This window comes from Scatophagus argus, chromosome 16 (assembly GCF_020382885.2).
Source record: "Scatophagus argus isolate fScaArg1 chromosome 16, fScaArg1.pri, whole genome shotgun sequence".
Classification (NCBI taxonomy): domain Eukaryota; kingdom Metazoa; phylum Chordata; class Actinopteri; family Scatophagidae; genus Scatophagus; species Scatophagus argus.
In genome coordinates this window covers 14,065,235-14,092,781 of record NC_058508.1, presented here as the reverse complement: position 1 = coordinate 14,092,781, position 27,547 = coordinate 14,065,235, and the positions used below count along the sequence as shown (strand labels likewise).

The window sequence follows — 27,547 nt, the reverse complement described above, 5'->3', positions numbered from 1 at the left end:
CTGCCCTCCCTCTGTCTCCAAGTCTTTGTGAACCACTGGCCCACTAAGCCAGTTCTGGTGTGACAGCAAACAACTGCATTTGATAAAATGATGGAGTATTCCTCTAAGTAACCTATCCAACACAAAAAAATGTCATTAGTAGCCTCTTACACAGCACACCCCTTTTAAGGGCTGGCTTCTTGTTAATTACAGTCTCTTGACATGAATCTTTAAGGGCACAAACTGCCCAGACTTTATTGGCCCAGATGACCTGAACCTGTGTACAATTTATACTGTAGATTTCTGTCACTTATTTCCCAGGAAGATAAAACCTGAGATAGTTCAAGCGTAATGTCTTAAACCAATGGTTTTGTGATGTATGGAATTTGCAATTAATAGATAAACATTTTAGCAAGGACTAAAGGGCCTGGTCACCTCTGCATCCTGTTTCAACTCTATAGAGAGCCTTCAGCCATAATGTATTTAATATAGATAGATGTTTACTATCTTTCTTTTCTGATATGGTTTTTGAAAATGTTGATGAAAATAAAAAAAAAAAAAAAAAAAAAAAAAAAAAACGTAACATCTTTGTTGGCTTTGGGAATAGAATGGCATTGTAATGTCTGCCAGCTCCAGGGTCCTGATATAATGCATGTTGACTCAGCGGAGAATAAAAATGAAACTGAGGTTTTATAACTGTTATTAGCAACTGCTATGAAAAAAAAAAGTATCCCACACGTGACCTTAAATGCTTAAATGCACTCTTGGCAGCTGTATGGCTGATGATTTTTAATGTCCTAACAGTTCAACCTCAGCAGCATTCATCCATTAAAAGAAAGGCAGAGAGGACCCTGTGACCAGTGTGGTTTTGCTAACATCATTTTCCCATTCACTACACTGGGTGGCAGTGTGTACCTCTCTTAAATCACTCTCTCCTACAGTCCGCGGCAAGTGCTTGTGAAAGCAGCACATCCTGCTGCAATCACGACAAGCACCAACATGGCAAACAAAACACTGACATCTGCTCACACTTTCAGCTGCTTCTTGTTTAAAGCTTAAACACTTAATGTATATGCCTTTAAGAGAACAAGACATGGTTTCACAGCATGTTGGGAAGGTTTTCAAGGTTTTTATTTGTCTCTCTTTGAAACACGCTCATGTACACACACACACACTAAGCTTTTCTCAAGCCCAACAAATATTACATTCACATTTTTCCTCCTCTTGCTTAATTCTATGATTACACTGACAAACATTTTCTTTTAGTCCCTTAAATGCACTGCTCACTAACCCTGATAATTACACAGGTTTTAACCACTGAACTGGAGACGTTTTAATGAATTAACTGGCCTTGAATGTGACACATTCTCTGCTTTTGGTGAATCATTTCATCTGGGCAAAAGTGGAAATGAGAGTGATGAAGATTTAACCGTCTGCAAACAAAGTCTAAAGGAACTCTGAAACTAAATGAAATGTTTTCACACAATGTAGCCAGCCTTTCTGACCCGGTTTTCTTCTGCTGTTTGTCTGTGTTGAAGCCAGAAAACTACAGAGCTCAAGTGATTATGCATGACAAGAAGTCAATATGTATTACTGCAACACTGGTTTCCTTTGCCTCAAGCCGCTGTTGGACTGGACAAACAATATCAAAATTGAATTATTTTTGCCAGGTTTGTTAAGCTTTTTCTTGTCATTAGGTTCTCCAAGGAGGTTTTCTCTAAAACACAAACATTAGACATAAATTCAAATTTGATTCATTTTGGATTAAAGGGAAGCACTTGTTTTAAACAGGTGACTAGACACCCGAAGCTTTTATGCAAATTGTATTTAAACGAAGCTCAGCCAACTCTTTGGATCAGCCACAACATTCCAGTAAAACACACGCAACAAACAACACAGAAAGGCTGAGGGTATACACAACCACCGGTGTGGATGCGCTGTGAAATTGGACGGGTTTTTGATTTATATGTCTTTGAACAAGAAAACTTATCAGAGAAAGAAGTGAATAGTCAAAGAGTATTAACCAAAATTCAGGCCTCAAATCAGTCCAGCAGCCATGATGGTATATGATAAAACACGTACAATTCAATGCAATTTAGCAATGCATTAAAGGCAGGGATGGAATGTGTTTTGGAAGTTTTTTTTGTCATATTTGCTAGAAAGTCTGCTAACATCACTAAGTCAAACCAAATGCAGTGAGCAAATAAATAAATAAAAATAAAAATCTGGTGTCTGTGACCATAACAAGCTTGCAAAAAGTCCATCCAGTCATGTCATCTGGCTGACTGAAATGATCACCTGTCCACCTACGCACCTACCTACTCTAACTGCAATTGAGCCAAAGCTTTCCACGAGACCAGGTGGATATGTTGTTATCAGCGACCTGTCACACAAGAACACTAATGTGCCACCTTGACAGCTGATAGTACCAACAATAACCCTGTCCGTTGTTTGCATCTGTTGTGACATTTTTAGGTGTCTCCTCACATGTTAATGATGCATGAGGCAGCTGGAAACGGCTGGTGATGACAACAATGTGCTGTGCTTTCACAGCAGCGGTGAACTTAGTTTCAAGGATGGATATTTGACACTGTGGAGACTGCCAACTCACCTGCGTGACATCTCAGAGTAAGACTTGCATTTCTAGTGAAACAAAAAGGATTTTGCTCTTTAACAAAAGGACTGTCTCTGTAGGGATCCTTTCTGTAACCTAGAGTAACAATCTCAGCCAGTAAGGGGCAAAAAAAGCACTCTTAGTGAATATAATTTTGATGGTTGGAGTTGCAATTTCCAGTTTTAATTAGAATCCAAGAAAGAACAATGCAGTTCTACTGTCATCTTAAAGCCAATGAGCCCAGCTCCTACTATAATGCACTGAAAGAAAATAAAGTCCTTTCAGTAAGCTGGTCATGAGGCTTAGCTCATCAGTAGTGCGTGGCCTCAGCACAAACCTCTAACAGACTTGACCAATCTACATGAAATTAGTAAGCAGCAAGACGGAATTGGCACTGCGACCAACTGAGAAAGACATGAATTACCACAACCTGGCCATCGAGACCGAAGGACACAAATAAATCTGGTAATTCAGAGTTCGTTCTGCCAGCAGCAAAGGGGAAAAACTGTGAGACACATCGGTTTCCTATGTAATGAGCGGAAAATGAACAGGAGAAAGATTCTCTTATCAGAGCTCGGTTTCTACCTTCTGATGTTCAGTTTATTCGTCATGCTGCTCACATATTCACAGTTTGGATATAATGTGGCTGAATCAATTTCTTTTGCATATATCCTACAAATCTGCAAAAGCAGAATAGATTCGGTGATCTTTATAATGGTGTCCAACGTAATTTTCCTAGAAGCCTATTCCGTCGTGTTAGCAATGCTTCCCTGATTCCACAGTTAGTTGTGGGCAAAAGCTGCTGCTGTAGCACAGCATGCAAATAGAAGAACAGAATTAATACCAGCAAACGTGGACACTAGTTTTATCATACTGCTTACGTGCATTTGAAATGTGTGGACGACACCTGCATGCTGATGGAAGACTTAGACTAGAACGACAACAGGAAAATTTCAAAAAGCTCTCAAAAAGTTTAAAATAACTCCTGTAACTGACTTTTATGCTCCTTCACACAAAGCAAAGACCAACGCAACAATCCCTCTGCGGGAAATTATGTGGAGGAAAAAAGTGTGTTTCAAATGTGCGATACAGTTCTTGTTCATCTTGCTGACAGTAATTGTAAGGCAGCGGTATTGTTACGCTGCATACACCAAGCGGGATGCATTTTAGGGCCAATATTCTATCCTATAATAGTTGTTTACTGTAAGAGGGCAAGTGGATTCCTTTTAGTTCAAACTCGTGAACAAAAGCCCACTGCAAACCCGTGTGTGTTTGCATGTTCTCTGTGAACATGATCAAGGGCACTTCAAAAGTTTAATAATTAACTGTGCCACAGCAACAATGATGCATCATTACATCATTTCATTGCTGTTTTCCACCTAAGATGACAGTTTATTCATTCTAATGAAAGAATTTGCAAATTAACACTGCTTTGCAGCCTGCACCTGTAAATGGTTTTAATTATTCATGCAGTGTCCCCAACGCTAGACATAATCTGTGCAGTATAGATAGCTTCTGCTTTGATAGTCTCAGGATCTAACAGATGCTGAGGATCAGACATAATCTGTTTCATCATTCATTAACTATGCTGCCAAAATGGGCTTCAATCAAATTGTGTAAAAGACTGGTAGATAATGAATGTTTGTGGTTTTGAATAAAACATGTGTTGCGTGTAGTCTGTGTTTTTTGCAACAAAGTAGTATGAAAGCATCACTGTCTGAGGTGACACTTCGATCCCTGTTGGTTAAATAATTATCAAGAGATGAAATCATGTCTAAATTAAATGGATATTGTATCAATGAAAATTAAGTGGTTTTGATTTTCAACTGTTGTGCATCTTTTAACATGTTTTTTTTTTAATAAAAGCAAAAAAATTTGATTATTTAAAAGAGCCATCCTATAGCAGAACAGACAACATCACTCTGATAAAAGACTGTCCACTCAATAATGTGATGGATGCTCCCAAAGATGCAGCATCTGCATGTCACGGAGGCATCATCTTAATGAAGACACGATGAACTGGTCTGTGTGCTCTGAGCTAAACACACTGTTTATTTTTTTCAGTGGACCGATCTGACTTCTCTACATGTCACAGTGGATGCGTTTGGGCAAGCAGAACCGAAAGGCAGCTCAACCACAAATAGGCTATTCAGATTTTAATGTCACCAAAAATTGTTCATCTGTTCGTTGTTCAAAAAGTTAATTTCCCATCCTACACTTGACAAATCCATCTTTCACTCTTCATGATGTCTGGTGTAAATGCATTAAATCAGGCTTTGTATGAAAATGGTCACAGTCAGGTACAAATCATGCCATGTCAGAAGTAATTCTACCTTTGTCCACCTGTTTCTTTGCATCTTCCGAGAACTTCTAGGAAGGCTGTCAAGGCTAAAATCACTGTGTCAGATGATTATAACTAGATATAGTTACATATAGTTGCATATATAGTTATACATACCCAGTGGGTATGTGCCCTACAACCAACGGCTTCTTGCTGGTTGTGGGTTTTTACAAAACACCCACTACATCCTATTACAGTTGTGTCGCAGTGCTATACACAAGTACAGCCAGCACTCTATGTTACTGACTGTCAGAAATGTCAGGATTAATCTTGCAGTGTCCAGGTGCACCCTTCACTCTAACTGTATAACGGTATGGCATTTTAATATTCGAGTTTCTGATGATTTGGTGTACATTCTTACCAGTTCTGGAATAAATAGTGAGCTGGTTATTTTTGACTTTCCATGTTAGCAAATGAAATTTGCAGATTTGCTGGTAAACATGCAGAATGGGGAAAAGCCTGCTGAAGTATGCCAGAGAACTTGGTACAGAAATGGTTTCAAAACATCCTGGACTAGTGGCCAATTCAGTCATGACCTCAGTCCACTGGAGAATTTGTGGCAGGAATAGAAAATTGCTTTTCACTCATGGCCCCCATGGCACCTGCTTGGGCAGATCTACAAGAAATAATGGGCAGAGAAACGTATAGTGGCCCTTTGTCACTATCCGTGCACGCTGGTGGTTTAACAGGCTTGTACGCGTGCCAGTGTAGGTGCATGCAGGTGCATATGCGTAACACAGCCAATGTCCAAACACTACTGATTGAATTCCAGGTTTATTAGGCTTCATACAGTCGACTCAAAGGTACTCACTTTAACCATAACGTATTATTCTGACCTGAGAAGTTACACCATGGCACGGTCAAAAACCGTGTGGATTCCCCAGCGTGAACCACTACGCTGATTAACCCACCTCCCTATATAGACTCAAACCATGGCCTAAAATAGATACTGCCACCTACTGGCAGAAATGCATACAACACTTGTGAACACAGAAAATAACCAATTTGGCTACTACACACCGGCCCCTAATTGTTAATGGTGTGTAAACATAACAATTCAACGAACAAAAAAAAAACAAAAGGAGCCAAATGTTCTTCTTGAGTGATAGATGTACACACACCATATCCTATAAGTGCATAAACCAATTAATCATCACAGGCTGCCATTAACAGGCAAAGTTTAGTTGCAGGCCTTTCCATAATACTAGATTTTGTCTTGAGACGGGCAGATCTCACAAACCCATTCTTATCAGGAAAGGTTTCCAGCACTTTACCGAGCAGCCAAGAGCCTCGAGGAGCCGTCGAGTCCACCACTAGGACGAGTGGTCCCCTGGTTCCATTTCTGCCTTTCCTGAAGCAACAGAAGATACTCTTCCGCCCATCGCTTCCAGAACAAATCTGAGAGGTATTGGACTTGTCTCCACCGTCGCTTGACATACAGATCTTGCTTCACAAACAGTCCAGGTGGTACAGCAGGTTTGCCTTTTAGGAGGAGAATATGATTGGCTGTAAGAGGTTCAAGGTCGTCGTCATCATCATCTTCAGACTCCTCTTTGGCAGCCTTGGCCTTTGCAGGTGGTTAAGCTGGAGCAGCCTTCTTGGGAGGTGGGGCTTCTTCTTCGGACTCCTCATCCTCATCATCATCGTCGTCGTCCTCTTCCTCCGACTCCTCAGCCTTTGCAGGGGCTGCCTTTGCTTTAGCCGGTGTTGCTTTTGCTGGGGTCTTTTTTGGTGGGGGAGCCTCCTCTTCAGACTCCTCCTCGGAATCATCATCATCATGTACTGACTGGTGAGCATTTCCTCCAACTTCCTCACAGAGATCCTGTTCACTGTGGCAGAGGGACCACTGCTTCCACTCAGTGGACCATTAACTACCCATCCCAACACAGTTTTAATAGCGTACGGGCCATTCCCGTGGCTGTTGATGACCTCCCATGGTTCCAGCAATTTGGGAGCGTTGGTTCCTATCAACAAATCAACATTTGCCTTTATGTGTGGGATGTGAACGTCCGACAGGTAAGACCATTTATCCAGTTCCTCAATTGTTACTATATTATTAGTGGTGACTGGCATTTTCCTTTGGCTCAAGACCTCTGGGAGACTATAAAAGTCATTGCCCTCTAATCCAGCCACCTCCAAACCAGTGATGGAATAAGATGGAACAACAGTCTCCTGACCCATTGTGCTCAACAAGACACTGGTTCTTCTGCCTGTAATATTCAGCCTCTGCATTAGATCTTCGGAGCAGAACGTGGCCGAGCTACCAGGGTCCAGAAATGCATATGTTTGTATAATGTCACATCCCTTTATAGAGAAGAAGAAGAACACAGCCATCCTTACCGGCACCTGTATGCCCACATGTTTGGAAAGAAACTGGTTGTTTACTGAGTGGGCCCTGTAGCTGTTGTGAAGCTGGTTGTTTCTTTTGCTCTGGAGCAGGTGGTTGTCTACTGATGTGCAGCACAGTGGGGTGAGTTTGACCACAGACTTTGCATATCAAGCGCCTCTCGCATTCCCGACTCATGTGACCATCACATAAGCATGCAAAGCAAACTCCCTTTTCCTTCAGAAGTTGAATTTTCTCCTTGTGTCTTTTCTCATTAAACTGTTTACACTCCTCCAATGTGTGACTGTATGAACAACAAAGGCATCCTGCTTTAACTGACTTTCCAAGCTCTGCCGGTGGCTCCTCCCCCCTTTCTGACGAGGTCATAGATGTTACAGTGGTGGCAACAATGCTTCCTTTCACCCTGTTTCCAGGATAAGACTTAAACCGGGTGATAGTCTTTGTGCCAGCCGCACCAGATACAGGATCTTGGATGTCACCGAACAGAGGATCAGAAAGAATTTTAACATGACGCTCCACAAATACAACCAAGTCAGTAAAGTGAGCTCTCTGCTGTGTTTGCTCCATGATTCCATAAGCGATGGATCTCCATTGCTCCCTCAACTTGCATGGCAGCTTTGCAAGAATGGCTCTCATATTTGCAGGCATATCCAACTCTTGCATATACTCTAATTCCTCCATTACAACAGCCACGCAAAAACAAAGAATACGCTTGGAGTGCTTTAACATCTTCACCCTTTATGGTCTGATTTCCAAAATGCTCCTGCAGCAGGTCCTTAGCCACTACATAGCCACGATCAGGAGCCAAGTGCTGGCAGCTACGTACCAGTTGTTGTGGCTGTCCTCTGGTAAATTGCTCCAGATAGAAAAGACAATCTGCTGCTTCTGCTTTATTCTCCACTCCTTGCTCAAATGCTTTTATGAATGCTCTGTACTGCAAAGGGTTCCCTTCAAATACAGGAATGTCTCTCGGCGGCAGAGATCTTGCAGTTTGCTGCTGCACCAAAGCAGCTGTTATTTCGTTTTGTCTGTGCATGACGGCAAGTATGTCCTCAGATGCAATTTGATTTATGCAAGGCAGCCCTATCTGCTTCAGCTTTTATGCGTGCTGAAGCGGTGCTTGATCCTCCACTGGCTCTACTTCCTTTACTTGAACGCTTGCTTCCCACATTAGAAATGCTACCATCTGGGCCAATGTCATCCACCACCAGCCCAGTTGCATGTGCATTGTTTTCACTGCTTGTGACATCACCATTTCGATTGATACCAACCTCGTTTTTATTTGCATTACCCTCATTGTTTGTAACACCAATATTTTCTTGTCTATTACCTTCCAAGTTTGAAACCCACATTTCTGCATCATGAAAACATTCATTTAAAGACAGAAATTTTGCTTTAAGCCATATTTCATGTTTTTCTTGTTCACCACTTGGCATTAAACCCAACAGCTGTTTATGGATACATTTTTGCATCATCACACACCACCCTTAATTCATTCAAAGCATCACAAACCATTGTTTTATCACCCTTTACGATGAGATCTTTCATTAAGTTTCGTATATTGGCGGCTTTGTTCAGCTTTGCCCTTCGTTCCGCTTGCAACCTTAAAAGCTTATCAGCAAGCGCCTTTTCAGTCATTATAACCTTTCGCCCGCTTCCGGTTTCCATGTTTTCAGTCTCTCCACAGTTCGCAACAATCATCAAAGTTAACACAAAGTCAATCACGTATTCAATTAGGCCACCAATACACTGGATTTATGCCCCCTAATTGTGCGCACACAGGTCCAATGGCCATTATTGTAGCGCTACTCATACCTCGGCATCAGTGAGCTGGGCGCGATGCGGTGATCAGCTGATCCGATGCTCCGCTGCCTCGCCTGGCTCCGGTCTCCGCCGATCCGCTGCGGCCGTTCCTCCAACTACTGCCGAATTCCGTCGGAATCGCTGCGGCCCTCCGTAGCCGAACTCCACCTCACGCCAAGACCCAGCAGCAACAGCAGCTCCTTTCGATCGTCCTCCCACGATCACCTCCTCCAGGCGCCATGTGGTACGGGCCGCTTTCCAGACACAGCGAAGGCCCACAGGAACCACAAGGCCGATTGTTGCTTTCCCAACGAGTCCGATGGGAACCTGGTTTTTGACTAATATAGTGGCCCTTTGTCACTATCCGCGCACGCTGGTGGTTTAACAGGCTTGTACGCGTGCCAGTGTAGGTGCATGCAGGTGCATATGCGTAACATAGCCAATGTCCAAACACTACTGATTGTATTCCAGGTTTATTAGGCTTCATACAGTCGACTCAAAGGTACTCACTTTAACCATAACGTATTATTCTGATCTGAGAAGTTACACCATGGCACGGTCAAAAACCGTGTGGATTCCCCAGCGTGCACCACTACGCTCATTAACCCACCTCCCTATATAGACTCAAACCATGGCCTAAAATAGATACTGCCACCTACTGGCAGAAATGCATACAACACTTGTGAACACAGAAAATAACCAAATTGGCTCCTACAAAACGTATTGTCCAAGACTCACACAGACTCCAGGCGCGAATGTAATTGTTGCCAAAGGTGCCTCGATTATATTGGGTGGGGGGGGGTCTCTGTTAATTTATTTTGCAATTTAAATATTCTTATCTAGATGTTGGCACTTTGACATTGACTCAGGTACGTATTTTTACCTATTAGATGTATCCATGCTGCCATGCAAACCGAGCTGCTTAAATTCAATCATGACATGAGCAAATGGGCTTGTGTGTTTATATTACTGAGTGTAGGTGCTCCGCCTTAAATGTTCATTTTTGTTTATCAAGTCTGGGTATTTTACCTCTTGTTAGGGTGCAAATTTATTGACTACCATCTGGGCAATGACAGAAAGGTGGGCTTGGTGCGCTTCTATATCTGGTCTGTATCTCGCAGAGGCAGTTGCTGTTGGAAATAGGATACAGTTTAGTTACAGTAAGAGTCAAGTCAATATCAGATAACTAACTTGTCGCCGGATGTGAGCTATTTTGCATAAAAACATAAAGATTTATCACCTTCGCAGTACATATTCCCTACACTGAGTTTTATTTTGAAATTCGGCAGAGGAAGTGTGGCAATTGTATCTTAATTTAGTCAGAGAGAGCGCCGCTCCTGCTGTCAGCCACGTTCATGTGACAGTGTGATATAAGCTGCGGGTGCTGAGAAAAACGCACATTTTTGCTTCTCTCCTTTTAAACTAAACTGGAAATAATTAAGGGAATTTGTTTTTCCTCCGTTTCCTTCCTAAAGCACATTTTATGACAGTGGTAGCCATGGAGAGCCAGCACTTTACGGGGATGTGTCCAGGTGGAGAGATTTTACGCATCGCGCAGTTTGGAGCGTCGGTACTAAATACAGTGTAGAAGATTATAAAAATTTAAGAGAATATTGAGCAACTGCGCTCTGCGTGCAGACTGTGCATAATGAAGTACGGACTGGTGGTCCTCACTGCTGGATTTACAGGTTTGCTCAGTTTTAGCCTCCTTGCTGTGGCTATTGGGACTGATTACTGGTACATCATCGATGTGAATAAACCCAATCACACGGGTCCAGACGACCTGAGTTCACATTCTGGACTTTGGCGGATTAATGAAGGTATGTCAACTCAAGCTTTTTAGTCTTTTGTTTGTATGAGCTTTTGTTTAGAGGGTCTCTATACTCAACAGCCCTTTAACTTTTGTCCTGTCTCTCGCCGTACGGCAATTTTGAGAAGCATTTATCATGTGACATCAACACTAATGTACGTAAAAGCCTTGACTGATCATTCACAAGGTCTGTTATTTTGAATTGACTTGTGATGTTTGTAAGTCACACATGTTCTGAGCAGGAATGATGTTTACAAAGAGGGTAAAACCGATAAAATGGCTTACATATGATGAGATCTAACATTGTTAATGGATCGTGGATCTGTGATGTTGCCAAGTTACCGCGTTTATTGTCTGCATGAGTCCACGACAGAAGCTACATTTGTCTTGATTTATTGCTCATCACTCCACTAGGAGAACTCAGGTCTAAAAAAACTGCTTGCAGCGAATTGCGAAGCTGATGCACAGAATAGGTGACATGGCAGTCCTTTTAGGATGGAGAATTGAATTAGAATGATGGCCAAGTCTTTAATTGTTAACTCCTTATTAAGATGATTAAATGCCATTCTTCATACATTGAGTAATGCCACAGAACTAACAGATTTAATAGATCACAGTTTTTCCTTTCTAAATAATAACTGTAGAAACTAACCCTTCACACCTGCAGCCCCCTGCAGGCAGCTCCTGGTGAACAAGTAGGAGGCTGCAGAGAGATGAGGATATTTTTCGAAACAGCTGCAATCAGCTTGTTGGCGGCACAGCTTCGAGGTCCCAGGGGTGTCCAATTGGTTGCTGGTGGTTCCCACAGTCCACCCAGTAACTCACCCACAGCGCAGGCCCGTAGTTTGAAGCCATTCAAGCAGCGCACACCTGTGATACAGTGTGTGACAAAGTGGAACATGCACCGACACAAATTGTTGGTGCAAAAAATATGTTTTTAATTAGTTTAATTTTAATCATGCAATATCCTGTGTGTTATTTTTTTCACAAATCTAGGATAAGAAATAAAAAACCCTAAAAAACAGAAAACTGACACTGTTTGGTATCCAGTATCAGTTTTAACAAGTCTTGCAGATTTCTCTGCATGTCCTGTCATGTGTGACCTTTTCACTTGACATTTTCAGGAGCAAACAGGACCTCAGTCATCCCTTCTTTCACAGCAAATATGTCCAGCCTGTCAGAGGCAGAAAGGCACCTTCTTGGTGAGTGGTGGCTTTGTTTATCGTCTAACAAACTGGCACATCATGCAAGTTGATTTTCATACTCTGTTGACAGTGTGAAAGCCAAATCCCTGGATGGTAGAAGTCAATTCAAAAACCTTATCCTTTGCAAACTTTTGTGCTCAGCAGTAATTCTAACTGTAACAAGTCTACTAAAACCTTAAGCATCACCACTATTGTTTGTTTGTTTGTGTGTGCGTGAATTTTGCAGGCCTGCACAAGGTGGTAGTCATCATGTTGCCCCTCAGTCTCGTCCTGCTGGTGTTTGGCTGGATCTTTGGACTGGTCAGTTCACTGGCCAGCAGTCCTAACCTGCTGGCTGGATCTGCATCTTATTTTCTCATCTGCAGTAAGTCCACATAGAAATGTTATTATTATTATTTATTTATTTATTTATTTATTTAGAACCTGAAGCAATTATGTGTACTTGTCATGGAAGAAGAAGTGTGTGGGCAGCACACATATAAATGCTTTTGCATGTGTGTTGAAACCTTGAACATTCTTATATCTCTCACATCTGAGTCACTCCTGACTTAAGGCAGTTGCTAAAATCTCTTCGTAGATTGAGAGCTAGTGAGAAAACATTGACTAGTGTTATGTCTTGCAGTTTACTGTTATAGGTAGAATTCACATCTGCGTTTTAGATTCGTCTGCGCGGGCATTCAAAATCGCATTTGATTTAATTAAGTTGTTAGGTAATGATCTTTACTCTAACGCTGTTATTAGAGTGAGGGTGGAGATGGGATTTTATAAGGAAACAAGGAGAAAAAGACGTTAACACTGGTGTGACTGCCTTGTGCAAGATTTCATTTGCTTTATTCAATCATTTTGTCATATTTTTTTGCATGATTGCCACAATTAGATGCAATTAGGGACACCCATATGCTAAATCACAGCTTTGACACCTTTTTCCAAACACGACAATGCTGCAGGATGGTGTCGTTTGGGGTAATGATTTACCGAGGATATGTTTTTCTAAGCACTTGCCAGTCAGCTTTGCATAAAATAAAATATAATTGCAAAAATGTTTCTAATGAGCTTGAACATGATTTTAGACACCAAACAACCAAACCTTTCCAGTATTGAACACAGCATGAGGACTGATTGCTGGTGATCATGATGAAGTGGCACAAAACTGCAGAAGAGCTTTGCCTTGATTGAAAGATTCAGTCAGACTTTCCCTTGGAATAAATAGTGGGCTCCTTTCCCATGTCATTCTCAGCTTCAAAGGGCATCTCCATAAAATATCAACATGACTGAGTTTCCTTTTTGTAAAACTTGAAGGTGATCAAATAGACCTGTTGTCATCCTGATCTTCTGGACAGTCAAATCATAAACAAATGTGTTCCAAAACATAGTCGTGATCTTATATTTGATGGACTCCTGAGTTTATGAGTATTTTGTTAGCCATGCAGCATGGACACAGGGATGGTAATGCTGGTCTGTCAGTTGGTCTGTCCACTGTTTTGGTCAAGACTGAAATAACACAACAGTTACTGGGTTAATGGCTTTGAAATGTATGCCTCTTAGTCTCATATGTCATATTATAGAAGAGTACTGAATGTTCAGAAGTATAAAGCGAATGTCCAACAGACCGGGCAGCTCTGTGGTGTGGCCGTTAGCACTGTCGCCTCACAGCAAGAGGGTTCCCGGTTCGAATCCCAGTCCCGGCCCTGCTGTGCAGAGTTTGCATGTTCTCCCTGTGCCTGCATGGATTTTCTGGTTTCCTCCAACAGTCCCAAAAACATGCTCATTAGCTTTCAGGTGAGTGTGAGAGTGTGTAGTTGTCTGTCTTTGTGTGTCAGCCCTGTGACTGACTGGTGACAGGGTGAACCCCGCCTCTCGTCCTTAGTCAGCTGGGATAGGCTCCAGTCCCCCTGCAACCCTGACAGGTAAGCGGTATGGACGATGGATGGATGGATGTCCAACAGACCTTAAATGGCAATATAAGGTCACATTTCCATCAGTAGTACGGTAACAGAAAGATTGCCTTTTCTTTTTTTCATTTATCATGACAGGTTCAGCTTTTGCCCAGTCACAATAACACAAAAAAATAGAATATCCATCAAAGGCTGCATTTGATTAGGTGTTAGCTCACAGGGAATGATATTGAATCTTGATTTGGATGAGGTTTAGGGTGAATATATGATTCTGGCCTAGAAATGGCCACGATTATATACTTCGTCATCTGTGCTGACAGGCCCAGCATCCCATGCCATACAAAACAGACAGCTAAATTCATGATTTGCGTCGAATGTCCTTTCCTCATGTCTACATCAAAAGACCTGCAAGCTCTTCCACTTTCAAATCCACCTCTGACACTGGATAAACAGGAAATGGGTAATGGATTTCGGTATTTTGTTTTCCTTTTTTCCTTCTTGTTTAATACATTAGCAAACTCTTTCTGAGTTTGAAATGTGTGTATGAGAAATGGATACCCAACACAGGTTTCATGCTGAGTTATGTGTCAATAGGTCCTCCAAATTACATTCTGAGCACTGACATTGCGTACTGCAGTGATGGATCTGTCTGTTTGGACTTAGAACAGGCCTTTGGAAATATGAGATCTGACAAAACTGACATTTTCATCTTGGACACTATTTATTTTCTTCCTCAGCTTTGACTCTGCAGCTCAAGGTTGTTGTCACACACAACCTTTACACCTTTAAAATGTTCTTTGTTTTTCTAAGCGATCACGATGAGTGTTTAGTGAGTCCATTGTGTGGTACGGATGCAGCAACACCTCAGACCTCACATCAAGTGAACAAGACTGCACATACAAAACTGATGCAGATTAGAACTGCAAGTGAAATTTTGTCTATGTCCACACATGATTGCAAGACAGACTGTATGCAGGAATAATTGGCCCAATATTTTCTCCATTGCTTTCCAGAATCCACCTATTTAATATATTGATATCAATATACTGATAATATACTGTATATTGCCCTCCATAAAGGGCAGGTCTGCAGAACTCACTGAACCTCCTTTAGAACTGTTCATAACATCTGTACTTCTCTTTCTTTCTTTCCTTCTTTCTTTCTTTCTTTAATTCTTTCTTTCTTTCTTTCTTCATTCTTTCTTTTCTGCCTACATGCAGAGCACACAGCTTAATATATATTTAGAGACTAGCTCACGGTTGTTATTTTTAATGATGGGTAATCAAAGGAGGTTAATGGCCAGCACACGATTGTGCAGTATGAATTGTGAACGTAATGGCGACTGCTCGATATTTAAAGGTTTTCGGCCTTTGACATTCAGTGATATTCCTTTTCTATTCAGCGGTATTCCTTTCAGCCCTTGTTACACAAGATGTTTCATTTGTCTGGTTGGAAAGAAAAAAAAGAAAACAATGAAATAGTAAGATCAGGTTCATCCTGTGGCATAAATGATCTGAATGAATTTAGAAGCACTTTGCTGGAATAATTTTGAAATGAAATTAGAAAAATCTTTGAAATAAAACAGCTTTAAATCTTTAATGCTTTAAGGTTATACTAATTGCTTCCCATTATTAGGCTAAGAAGTCCATGTTATGTGAATTATATTACAATTATGTTGGAAAAGAATTATTTTCCAATTAATGCATTATTACCTTAATGATCTCATTATAAAAACTGGTTGAGCTGAATATGTCATAGCGATTATGGTGTGTTATTAGGCAGCTTAAGGGTCTCATGCCTGATTCATCGAGATAGTTCCATTTCCATGTTCTAGGTGCGAGGGAATTTGGGTTTGTGTTTCCAGCAGTACCATCTGTCTGCTTCTGTGCACCATCAGGTCTTTTTACCTTGACTGGGGTCAGCATCTACATCAAATACTCCCACCAGGCCATGGAGGACTTCCAGCAGATCGTGTCCCCGGAGAACCTTGCCACTGTGGACGTGTCTTTTGGCTGGTCTTTAGCCGCAGCTTGGCTCTCCTTTGGCCTGGAGGTGACCACCGGCCTGCTGCTTATGCTAGCTGCCAGAATAACTCAGATGAAGGGACACTATGACTCTGGTGTGGCCATTGCTATGTTATAGATTAATGTTTGTGTTTGTGTTTTATTTATTTTTGCAGGAAAGGGGTTGATGGTACTTGAGCAAAGATCTAGTGAGTCAAGTGCCAAGACATGAAAGAATATAAATGCAAGCTGGCTTTACATTACTGCCACCATAAACACATGGATGCTGGGTAGCTGTTGCTTTTGAACATATTTTTTCGTTGTTTTCACTGGCTTGCTGCGAGCCCTGCTGCTTCACAGCGCTGCCTTGTCTGTTCATTGTGTGGTAGAACAAACAGATAAAGAGGCCACCCATTCAGAGTGTAAATACTGCATACACTACAACAGTACTGGCAGTGTTTGTGTTACAAATACGATTTTGCGAGAGTACGTGTTTCACATTTTGTTCAGTGTGTTAGCAGTGTGTCTTGAAACGTCTATTTCATATAAAACAGCTTTTTAAATGAGTTAAATGCAAATTCACTGCCTTGAAGTATGAACGCAGGCAAATAATTAAAATTGAACGGGTCGTTTGTTTTTTTGACACACTGTACATGAGCCTTTTTGACTTGGGGACAACTTCTGTACCCATATGTTATACTGAATTTAAATGTGATTCATATCAGTAGTTCAGGGTATTTCATTCAAGTGAAACCATTGCTGATTCTGCAGAAGGAAACCACCAGGCAATGGAGCCAGTGAGACTTTAGCACACAGAGCCATGTGAAACAGAAATTTGCATTTTGCAGCTTTTGTAAACCAGTTAACATTTAGTTGAAGACATGATAAGACGGTTGTGGCTGCTCAGTATTGTGACTTTTAGTTTTTGCCTCCTGCTTGCAAATTTTGTACCTGTAGCCAACCTAGATGCATTAAACATTGAAACAGGGCTGAAGAAAAGTGCACTCGGGGGGTGCAGAAAGCTGCTTTCAGCAGTACAGTATGTGCATGTGCTGCTGACTGTTTTGCTGTAGTTAACGGCTGGATGTTGTAATCTTCTGTCTGAGCTGTTTATTTGTAGAAATAGCGTTTCTTCTCTCTGGGAGTAAAAAGAACACTGTGAAAATACAACATTTAGCACTCTGCAATCCTATAAAATGTGTTGTGTTTTTGTTCCTTTTCGCTGCCGTAAAAAACTTTGCTTACGCTTTCATTACTGAACGGCTTCACTTTTTTCATTTATTTTACCGTGACATGAATGAAACATTAATACAACTTAATACAACATTAATAAAACAGCACCATGAATAGGCAACAGGGACAAGGCCACATTGAATCAAATGCTTTCAAACACCAGTGCTACACTCTGTAACAGTAAGCTGTCTTGATTTTTGTGCTGTGCTGATTATATGCTCAATCATGCACTGTGTATTTGTTTTACCTAATTATGAGACAACAAGTGTTGCAGTTAGTAGAATACCTAGCCTCTGTACCTCAGGTTAAATCGGGCCTGCCTGCCTCTGAATGTAAATAAAGCACACCAGGAGTCAAGCTGTACAGCAAGAGAATTTTTAAGACAACTGCCAAAGAAAGCTTCAGAAATGTTCGACCAATATGTTGTAACACTGTTGTGTGTATAAGTCAGTTAATACAAAATATGGGTGCACATACAACCTACTGGAGATGTTGTGGCAACAGTGAAATTTAACACAAGAATGGGTTTATAATAATCAGCATGTTGCTGCCTTGTATGTGGGTAATACAGTGTATAATAAAGGTTTTCCTCGCCACTGTCGCCAAGTGCTTGCTCAAGGGGAATGTTGGGTTCTCTGTATTACAATTTAATTAGAGAGTTTGGTCTAGACCTGCTCTAATTGGAAAGTGTCGTGAGATAACTTTTGTTGTGAATTGGCGCTATATAAATAAACTGAATTGAAATAGAATTGAAATTAATCCAATGACAGGTAAGACAATAGGAAGACAAACGGAACAAAAAAGTAGGCTGGGAAAGTATTTGTTTGTTTGTTGTAGAAATAAAGTAGAAAGTGCATTTAAAAGGGAAATGCGTTTGAAATATGGGAAATAATAAATTATTTCAAACCTGAATTGTTTACAAAAAAGGGGGGGTGGGGGGGGGATGACTGCTTGCACAGTATGTTTTTCTCATCCCTGGATGTAATATTGTTATGAGCAACAACACCAAGTTCAAGCAAAATAATTTGAAGAAAGCCTTAGATGTACATTAAAGACCGCTTAGCAAAGATGTTTGCCGTGATAAGTTGCCGTGATTTGTTGTGTGTCTTCACTGACAGCTTTCAACAACTGACAAAAAAAAAAACCAAAAGCAGAAATAATGCATGAAATCTCAAAAAAAAACAAGCAAACAATTTTTTAAAAAAATTGCAGTGGTTGGTCTTCTTTTCATTTGACCAAGCTCAGAAAAAATAAATAAATTTCTTGCCGCTTGAAAAGGTTCAGGAGTTGCAGAGATGCACTTCGGACTAATAGCGCTGTAAGTGGAATTTTCAATCCGAACATGTGGACCTGCACTGAACGCACTTCTAAATAACAACGCTCAGCACTGTGATAGGAAAGGCAGCTCTCGTGGCAGAGATAGACGTTGTACCGTTAAAAGGTGCGCTTATGTTTGCCTAAATGTGATTTGCTGCATGGTTTAATGTGCTTCCGCCAGTGAATCAAACTCCAAACTATGAGACATTGTGTCCACTCAGCTGTTTGTTTGGCAGCTTCCTACCCAGTAATCCTGTCTCAGATGGCACGCAGAGCAGAGAGCTATAAAGGAAGGGCCAAAGCATAGCGACTCAGTCTTGCAGCCCCTCTTTTATGTATTAGGCCAGCTGAAATCCCATTAAACTTTTATAGAACATAATAACTCAATCCGCTCTGGCAGAAGCACAGCAAAGTTGGTGCAAAGCCATTACTCTTTGGTTTGTGTCCTTGTCCTTGAGAGAGTGCAGTAATTTTCACTTTTGGACAACCTCTAGGCTCTCAGTGTTCAAAAGTTATTGAAGAGACACATCCTATTTTCCTCAGTCAATTTTCTGCTTGGGCAGTTGTTTTTTAATACTCTCAATCATGTAATCACTCAGTACATGTATAAATGAAATCCTTTTGTCTCGTGAGATGAGTTTTCAATTGCCTCTGTGAAATATGCCTTTGCCGCAAATTTTTGAATTTTGTGCAGCAAAGGAACCTTTTGAGATGTCCATGGCACCAAGCTCAATTAGGCTTTTAGCTTCTCTGTGTGCTGCATTTTGAATCATTTTTAGGTGGTCTTGCTCGTGCTCGGCTCAAACAAAGCGCTATAGGCAATATGCTGTAGCTATTTCTCTAGCAGACATTTGTCTTCCTCAGGGGGGGTTAACATGATATATTTCATATCCTTACATGAACGCTGAGAGCTAACTGGACTCTAATGTGTTCATACATCTATAATATGACCACAGAACATTCACAGGACAACAGACATTTTACAGAAAATAACACTGCCTTAGGGAAAGGTCAGAAAGTATGTTATTTTCTAAAGCGATTACCTCAGTGGTAAAAAATTCTGGTGCAAGTCATGGAAAATAAACTGCTTCCTTAATACTGAAATAAATAAGGCTGCTGTACGTAGTCATTGCCATCAGGTCCTTTCTTTCCTTCAGTGGGTCTATTGTTATAATGAATAAGCCACTCAGTGAAATGTTTCAGAAAAGTGAGTATATCAATGCCTCAAGGGCAACAATCTGTCTTCCTGGATTTCACATTGCACATTTCACCCTTGTGGAGAACCATGTTGCAGTTTTGATGGACAGACTGTAAATGAAAGCACATTCAAAAACAGCACAGTGAAAAAGACTTGGTTGTTAAGTAAAGGAGAATTTAAAATAAGCCCAGTGACGTGTTCAGATTTGGGCTCAGGATTTTTTTGTTTTTGTTTTTCCAGCAAACTCATGTTTTAGCAGCTATCATTAAGGGTGTTGAAGTCACATTAACACATCCTGTCAACACTTTGAGTAGCACAGATCACACCAGCAAATGCATGTTATTAAGACCCATGATTGTAGCTGTGAAGGAAGCTCATTACGTTACTATGTCCTGTTTTGTTTTTTCACTTCATAAAACACAGTGTGACAGATTTTGAGCTGCTGCGTTAGATGACATTCAGGGGTCCCGCTGTGATTGCAAGGAAAACATTGTTTTGCGTGTGTAATCCTGAACAAAGGCTATTCTTTGAGATATAGCCAGCAGTTCTTACACAAAGGCTTTTAACAGCCGACTGTCGAGCGTGCTTTGATGGAAATGATAGGAAAAATGAGTGACCCATGAAGAGGGGAACTAAAGGAGAGCTATGTGTACAGCCTTCAGATATTAAAACACACCCATTCAGGAATAAGTGTATTGCTTTGCATAATATATTCTTTTTCTTTTCACCTCTTCTCCTTTAAGGTCAACGGGGTTATAATTATTAACTCTCCAACACTTTTATCTTCGTATTCTGATTCAGACCATCTTTCCACCTTGTTGTAGTTGATGCTTAAATCCGTAACCCACTTGGACACTTCAGTGCCTCATTTTGCTTCATTCCAGCTCTACAACCGAGGGAGCTGATGTCTCAGGATTGAGTGGTCTCATAAACCGAAGGGGGGAGGGGGCACGAATCAATCCCTGGAGGAACGTGAATAAGATGTGTCTTCTCTTACCTGGGAACCACTTGAAAAGTTAATTAGACCTGTCCCTTTCTCAGTGAGCACCAACAGTAATGGGTTCATTCGAGAAATTGAAGATGCCATGGATCTCATTTTCATTTGTTTCCTGCGATGAAGATATAGGCTGAGTGATGAAATGGGAGGAAGAGTTCACACAAGCATAAATGCATAATTCATGCGGCACACAGACGCACAAATATGCACAGACCTCAAGAAAGACCTGAACTTGAGACTTGATAGAAAAGACTTGATCTGTTTGGCCCAGCAAGCTATTGAAGCAATAAAAATTACATAACGTCAGGCTGGTCTTATATATAGTTGTGCCCGACTGTATTCACTTACTTATACATTCCATATTTCATTATCATGCCTGAATTAAAATCTCTCAGTGGAATAAAACGAAGAGCTTCATATATTTTTCTTTGTTCTCTTTGTGTTCAGAAAGTTTTGAGTAATGTCTCCCAGCAGCCACAGAGCTTATTATAACACAGCACACATTTGTCTGCTATTACATTTGTTTTTAATTATTGATGGGGGGTTTTTTTTTTTGTTTGTTTGTTTTTTTGACAGTCACAAGGCCTGTAGCCACTTTTGAACTAATCATCATTAGCTAAGCCTAAATGCCTAAATATCTAAACATCTTTCGAGTTTTAAGAGAGGTTGTGAATGATTGCATGAACACCCGTGTATGAACACCTGCTTTAATGTTGCAATTTTTGTGGCAAAAACCTCACAAAGAGTAATAAATATGTAATGATGTAATAATGAGCTGTTAAATGACCTGACAGTTTGACAGGTTAAAGTTAAAATTCTGCATCATTGTGATGCCCATCACTCAGAGACCTGAACGACTTGCATCCTGTCTTGCAATTTGGATGATGCAGAACTGAGACGTGACTTGGGTTGTAAAGCTTTGGAAAAAAGCAGACAAAAGAGGCACAACAAAGCATTTTTAGAAATATCTCAATTCTTTCAGCCCAGAGGAAAAGAGAACACGACAGCTCTCCTGCCGGGCTTTCGAAGTTTGCAGACAGTTTGCAGACAGGCAGAACAGATGTCGAGAGAAAGAGTATAATGAATAGTAGGATGGATCACATACTGCCCTCTATGAATAGAATAGTCTGTCTTCCTATTGTTGAAGGCTGCACATTACTGTCTGCTGTGACCCAAGAGAAAAGAAAATGGAGAGAGAGGCCACAAATGGCTTTTTTCTTTTCCACTCTTGTCATCCTCTCTCTTCCACATTACCTGCTTTACCGGTTTTATTTCAGTGGACAATGACAAGTTGTTCCCGTCAAAGCCAAATGTATTCTTATCTCCACCGCGCAGGTTCCTTCATAATGCCAGCAACCACAGTCGGTGCGAGGCTAATAAGGTTAAACGAAGCCAACAAATAATGCAAAGAGGGCACAAAGTAAATTGTCAGTGCAGGGTGGCTGCAGCAACTGTAATGGCGTCATGCCCCTCCAGAGATATGGTAACCTAATAAACCATGGCCTCTAATTTGATTCAAGACACCACCTGAATCCTTATGACATTCTCTGTCTAAGCTTATATAAACCAACAAAAAAATTGTGTTTTTCTCCAAATTTGGAGAGGCTACTGTGGGTCCGTGCGGAAAAATTCTTGGAAGCCCCTGAAATAAACGGCGGTAACTGTAGTCGGTCCTGAGATTAAACTACAGGAAGAGAAGCTGTGGAAGAAAACAAAGCATAAAGAAAACTAAAAAATAAAATTCTACTCTGTCCAGACTGTAAAGTGACAAAGACTGTTGGCACAAACAAGAATTTATTGATTAAATGCCAATTTTTTTTGTGCTGTCTTCAGTTCCTGAAGAAAATACCAGACTTTAAGCAACTAAATGCTGCAGTACATTTCCAGCAAACTTTGCCAACTGTATCTGTGGTTTGTTGCTGAGTGTGCAGAGTATTTATGCAAAGAAAATAGCTGCTTGATTGTCATGTCTTGAAGCAACAAGCAGATGAGACTCAATCAAAACTGTTAAGTCATACGACATAAATCCAAAACAACAATCTGAAAGAGGCTAAAATGGTGTGTGTAAATGACACATACACTATATAATACACTTAAAGTTTTGAGATGGGGCTGTTTATCAGGGGTTGAGCTGAGCCTCTTACTTCCATGGAAGGGAAATCTTAATGCTTCAACATGCCAAGACATTTTGGACAATGCTGTGCTTCCAACTTTGTGGCAACAATTTGGGGAAGACCCTTTTCTATTCCAGCATGACTGTTCCTCAGTATACAAAACAAAGTCCATAAAGACATGGCAGGGTGAGTTTAGTGTGGAAGAACATGACTGGTCCACACAGAGCTCTGACCTCAGCATCATCCAACACCTTTGGGATGAACCCCAACAAACACTGAGAGCCAGGCCTTTTCATCCAACATCAGTGCCTGACCTCATTACTGCTCTACTGCACGAATGGGCAAAAATTCCCACAGAAACACGCCAAAATCTTGTGGGAAGCCTTTCCAGAAGAGTGGAAGCTGTTACAGCTGCAAAGAGGGGATCAACTCCTTATTGTCTGTGTATTTAGAACGTGATGTAATGGTGCACTGCTGTAGTCACAATGGTAGCACGGTTTAAAAGAAAAATGGAAAAGTATTTCAGTAGGGGAATTTTTGCTGCTAAACGTAAGTACACGCAGTATGATCATAACATGTCTGAAAATGTATCAGTGGCTCTTAAGCAACCACAATTAACAGACTGGTAAAAGTGTCCTATTGGTGTCTTTGATAAACAGGAGTTTGCCTGAGCTTTATTACAAACTCATTATGCATTCAGCACGGCTGTAGGCAAGTAATTAATCATCCAGATGGGTACACAATGTAAGTGACAGTCACATTGATTCAGCGCCTCCTCTGGAATCACTGTTTCCTCCTCCTCCTCCTCCGGTCGCCACATCATCCACCAGGTGTCAGCATTAACCTACTCTCATACGTCTTTGTTCACCCACAGACATAACCACAGTCACTGTGCAGTCACTCACTGGTGGCGCAACAGACTAACTTTTGGCTTTTTGTCAGTGTTCAGGACTTTGCCACAGTTTACAGCTGGATTACAGCAACACAGTTTAAACTGCAATTACAGGTACTGCAATTAAGTCCCATGGATTCAGCTTCTGAAGTTTTTCCGCCTTAGTTTCACATATCATAAACCACAAAAGCTTATACTTGGCATACTCAGTGTAAGCAGTCGCATTAAAGGGCATGGCTGTTTCTGGGAATATTTAATTAAACTGCTGAGAGCTTTAGCAGTACGAAGGTCCGTGTGAGGACGAGTTATTTCCTGCACCATACAACACTTTGTTCAGTGTGGTGAAGGCATCACTTACAAGCTACTGTCTGTTGTTGTCTGCCTGTCAGTCACTAAATTAATCATGGCTGGCAAGAGGTGACACACACGTTATTTAAGGAAATCCAGAGGGCACAGCGCTTCCAGTAAGGCCCAACCGGCAGGTCTTGGCACTCCTGTGCTCTCCTGTGACAGTAAGGTCATGCGCCCTGTCCTGTGCTGGCTGCAATTTAGTGAGTTTGTTTCTGTAAAGTCTATGATTTATATATATAATCTACGATTTATTTGAGCAAATAATATCAACTTGCTTAAGTTTTGCACTATGCATTCAAAACAAAATCTCTGCAGCCATCAGGGCGAACAGCTGCAGAGCCTTTTCTGCTCCAAACCTCCTTTTGCAAACTTCCTTACATTTTTTGTTTTCAAGTGTTTATTGGCTTGCACTCAAATGACCCTGCCATCAGTTTTTCATCCCGCTGTTGAGTAGAATAACAATAAAATCTGTCACTTTTAAACATGGATCTATTGTCTTAAAGGGTCAGGTCCATCTTTAAAAAAAAATATGTTTAAGTTGACTGAGGGGCTTTCATGCAGAGGCTGTCAACGCCCATGTCTCGTAGGAGGAAAGTGCCTTTGTTTAGTGTTTGGAATGTCTTTCTGACCCGTTTTTGATCTCTTGATGTGGATTCAGAACAAAGGCCCACATTATGGTCTTTTTGCTGTGCGTGTGGGGGTGAACAACATCTCCAGCTCAAAGCTACTCTGAGTCATATACTTATACAGTAAACAAGCAAACAATCATGCAGCATTTCTAAGGATAGAACTCATTTCCATTTACACAGCCAACATCTTCTGACTACTATGTCTGCTGAGTTCCAGTTCTTAATCCATTGCCATCAGTTTGACTCAGCTAAGACCTGTGTGTTCATTCCCACAGACATGTGCCTGCTGGCCAAAACAAACATTGTTGTGGGATTGGCCAATGTGTGCCCTTTACCTTATTAATCCACCCTGCGTGCACCTTTGACTAGCAAAAATGAGATACCTTCCACGATTCAACAAAGGGGCCCTAAACACATCTTCGTAAAGCTGCTGCCGGCCCCTGGGGGTTGAAGCAAAAGCAAAGCCAAGATGGGACGGGCCAACATGAGCTCATCCTCGCTGTTCCTGCCAGTCCTCCTGCCCTCCACATACACTCGCCGTCGATGCACCCATCCCCCTCCTTCCCTCTGTCTCAACAATCTTCTAGTGAAAACAGAAAGGAGCTTGCATTTGGGTGAGATGAGGTGGTCACAGGCTTTATTTGAATGTCCTCAATTTTGAAGCCAGGTGTTGAAAGCCAGGGTTCTTTTTAATAACATTATTAAAAAAACAAACCATTTGCACACATCTGTCCATTTCTCTCTGATCTCATTCATCCTCATTTCTCATTTCTCTGATCTCACCCCTCTTCCCCCCTTCCCTTTTCTGAGAAAAGCCGAGTAAGCCTGACATGAATTTTACAATCTCTTTGGCTGTGGAGCAATAGTTCTTAGTGCTGAAATTTCACTCAACAAAGACAGAAGAAAAGAGACAGTTTCTTTGAGTGTGGTGCAACCGATTCCCAACCCTTCGAGGGTGAAGTTTATCAGGACCTCAGGCTATGAACACATAACTACCAATCCCTCACTGACTCAAATGTCTAATCCCGCCAGTGAGCCCAGACACAAATGCACATCGCACATCTCACATTATGTTACAAGCTAATGATTAACAATCAAATTTTCTGTTAAGTTCACCATGATAGGATGGGAACTTGTCATCTGCTGGTACTGCAGGTGTGACACCACAGCCGTCATTCTCATTTGGTTACCAGAAAAGAGGAAACTGTCAAGCGAATCATTCGTATTGTGTCACTAACAAAATTCCATGTTAGAAGTCCTTATTAGGCAGGTGGCCCTGACTCATATGAAATTGTTAAGAGTGTTATGTAAACTGTGGCCACAACTGTACAAGCTATCTGATCTCGAATTAAACAGAAGTGCGGTTGATGAAATCTCCCATTAAAGCCTGCTCCACAATAAAGGATTTTTTTTTCTCGAGCAGTCATTAACACAAGGGCTTTGTGTATTTTACAGTGAAGAGTTCAGCCCAGCTTAACCATATTCCAGGAACATGTTTATTTAATTTAATAATACTAACACCACCACTTGCACTTTAAATGAGTGTTTCCATTTTGTACTTTATACCTCTACTGGACTAATTTTCACACCCACAATGAACAAAATTCATCAGTACAGTACATAAAGAAGGTAAAACAAGCTTCACCTTGATTAGCTACAGCACTGAAATACTTACAAGCTGATGCCTCAATAATAATGATTGCATGAAATATAAGGTATTATGATAGGGGACATTGTACTTGAGTATTTTTACTTTTTATACTTTACAGTTGCTTTAAATACTTGTGTACTTTCACTTATGTAAACTTTAGAAACTGTATGTTTTCTTGCGCTAGAGGATTTTCAGGGGTATAATTACCACTTTTCCTTAAGTAAATGGCCAGACCGTGTTTTTCTCTGATACTTGTGCCCAATACTTTTGTCTATATAGTGTATGATCAGTAATGTATGATCCATTTAAAGACCCCTGCGTGTTTGTGAAAGCACACTGCTCATACTGTACATAAAAAACCCCACTCAGACCATAGTACTACTAACCCTGAGCTTCAAACCACAAAAGTCATTTCCCTCGAATACAGATATAACCTGACCACACACACACACACACACACACAAATTTCCATTTCACTTTCCGCACACATAATGTGGAAAATGTTTGCCCTTTGATCACCATTCAAAGTGATGCAGTCAGACTTTGATCACTGTACTGAACCTTTTACGGGAATATTTCATCACCGTGCCTGAAAAGTAAAAGTCTGTATCTTACGTTTTACTCTTGTGAGTGTGTGTTCAAAGAATCCCACCACTCATTCTCTTAAGAGATGACAGTCTAGTCTGTCTGTGCCTTGGGGAAGGGAGGCGGTATGACAAGTTAGATAATAGCCAGAGGAACCTGTACAGTTCACTATAACGTTGTTCAGTCTGATAGAGGTATTTACTTACATGTGTTGCTTTTGTGCACCTGTAGTTTATAGCAAATGTATAACAAATATACCACCTATACCAGTGTTTCTTGAATTTATTAATTGTCAATCTTAAGCTAATACAAATTCACATTCTCTCTCTGAGGAGATCACCGTTTTTGCATTTCCCATCCGTGTTTTCTCCAGTCTCGAACACGCCTTGCTGCAGCACAAAAGTCTTCGCAAAACTTTTGACGGCTGACACAAGTGAAACATTTTTCAAACGCAGTTCTTCAGGACTGAGCTGCCTTCCTGACAAAATGAAGTAGTTTGACAGACCCGGAGCTTTGTTTGATGGGAACTACATCGCTATTTTCAGCCTGTTTTCAGAGGGAGTAAAACATTGTGTCAACATGA

General features: G+C 41.0%; 1 protein-coding gene across 2 annotated transcripts; it reads left to right on the top strand.

The window, feature by feature from the left end:
- The first annotated feature begins 10,254 nt into the window (after positions 1–10,254).
- LOC124073914 (transmembrane protein 235) lies at positions 10,255–17,796 on the top strand. Of its 2 annotated transcripts, XM_046416477.1 has the most exons (5): positions 10,255–10,904; positions 12,019–12,096; positions 12,326–12,463; positions 15,892–16,046; positions 16,174–17,796. In XM_046416477.1, the coding sequence occupies exons 1-5, from the start codon at positions 10,733–10,735 to the stop codon at positions 16,183–16,185; spliced, it is 555 nt and encodes a 184-aa protein (XP_046272433.1). In that variant the 5' UTR covers positions 10,255–10,732; the 3' UTR covers positions 16,186–17,796. The 2 variants fall into 2 exon arrangements, with proteins under 2 accessions (XP_046272433.1, XP_046272432.1); XM_046416476.1 differs by having other exon boundaries at positions 15,892–17,796.
- Positions 17,797–27,547: the final 9,751 nt, after the last annotated feature.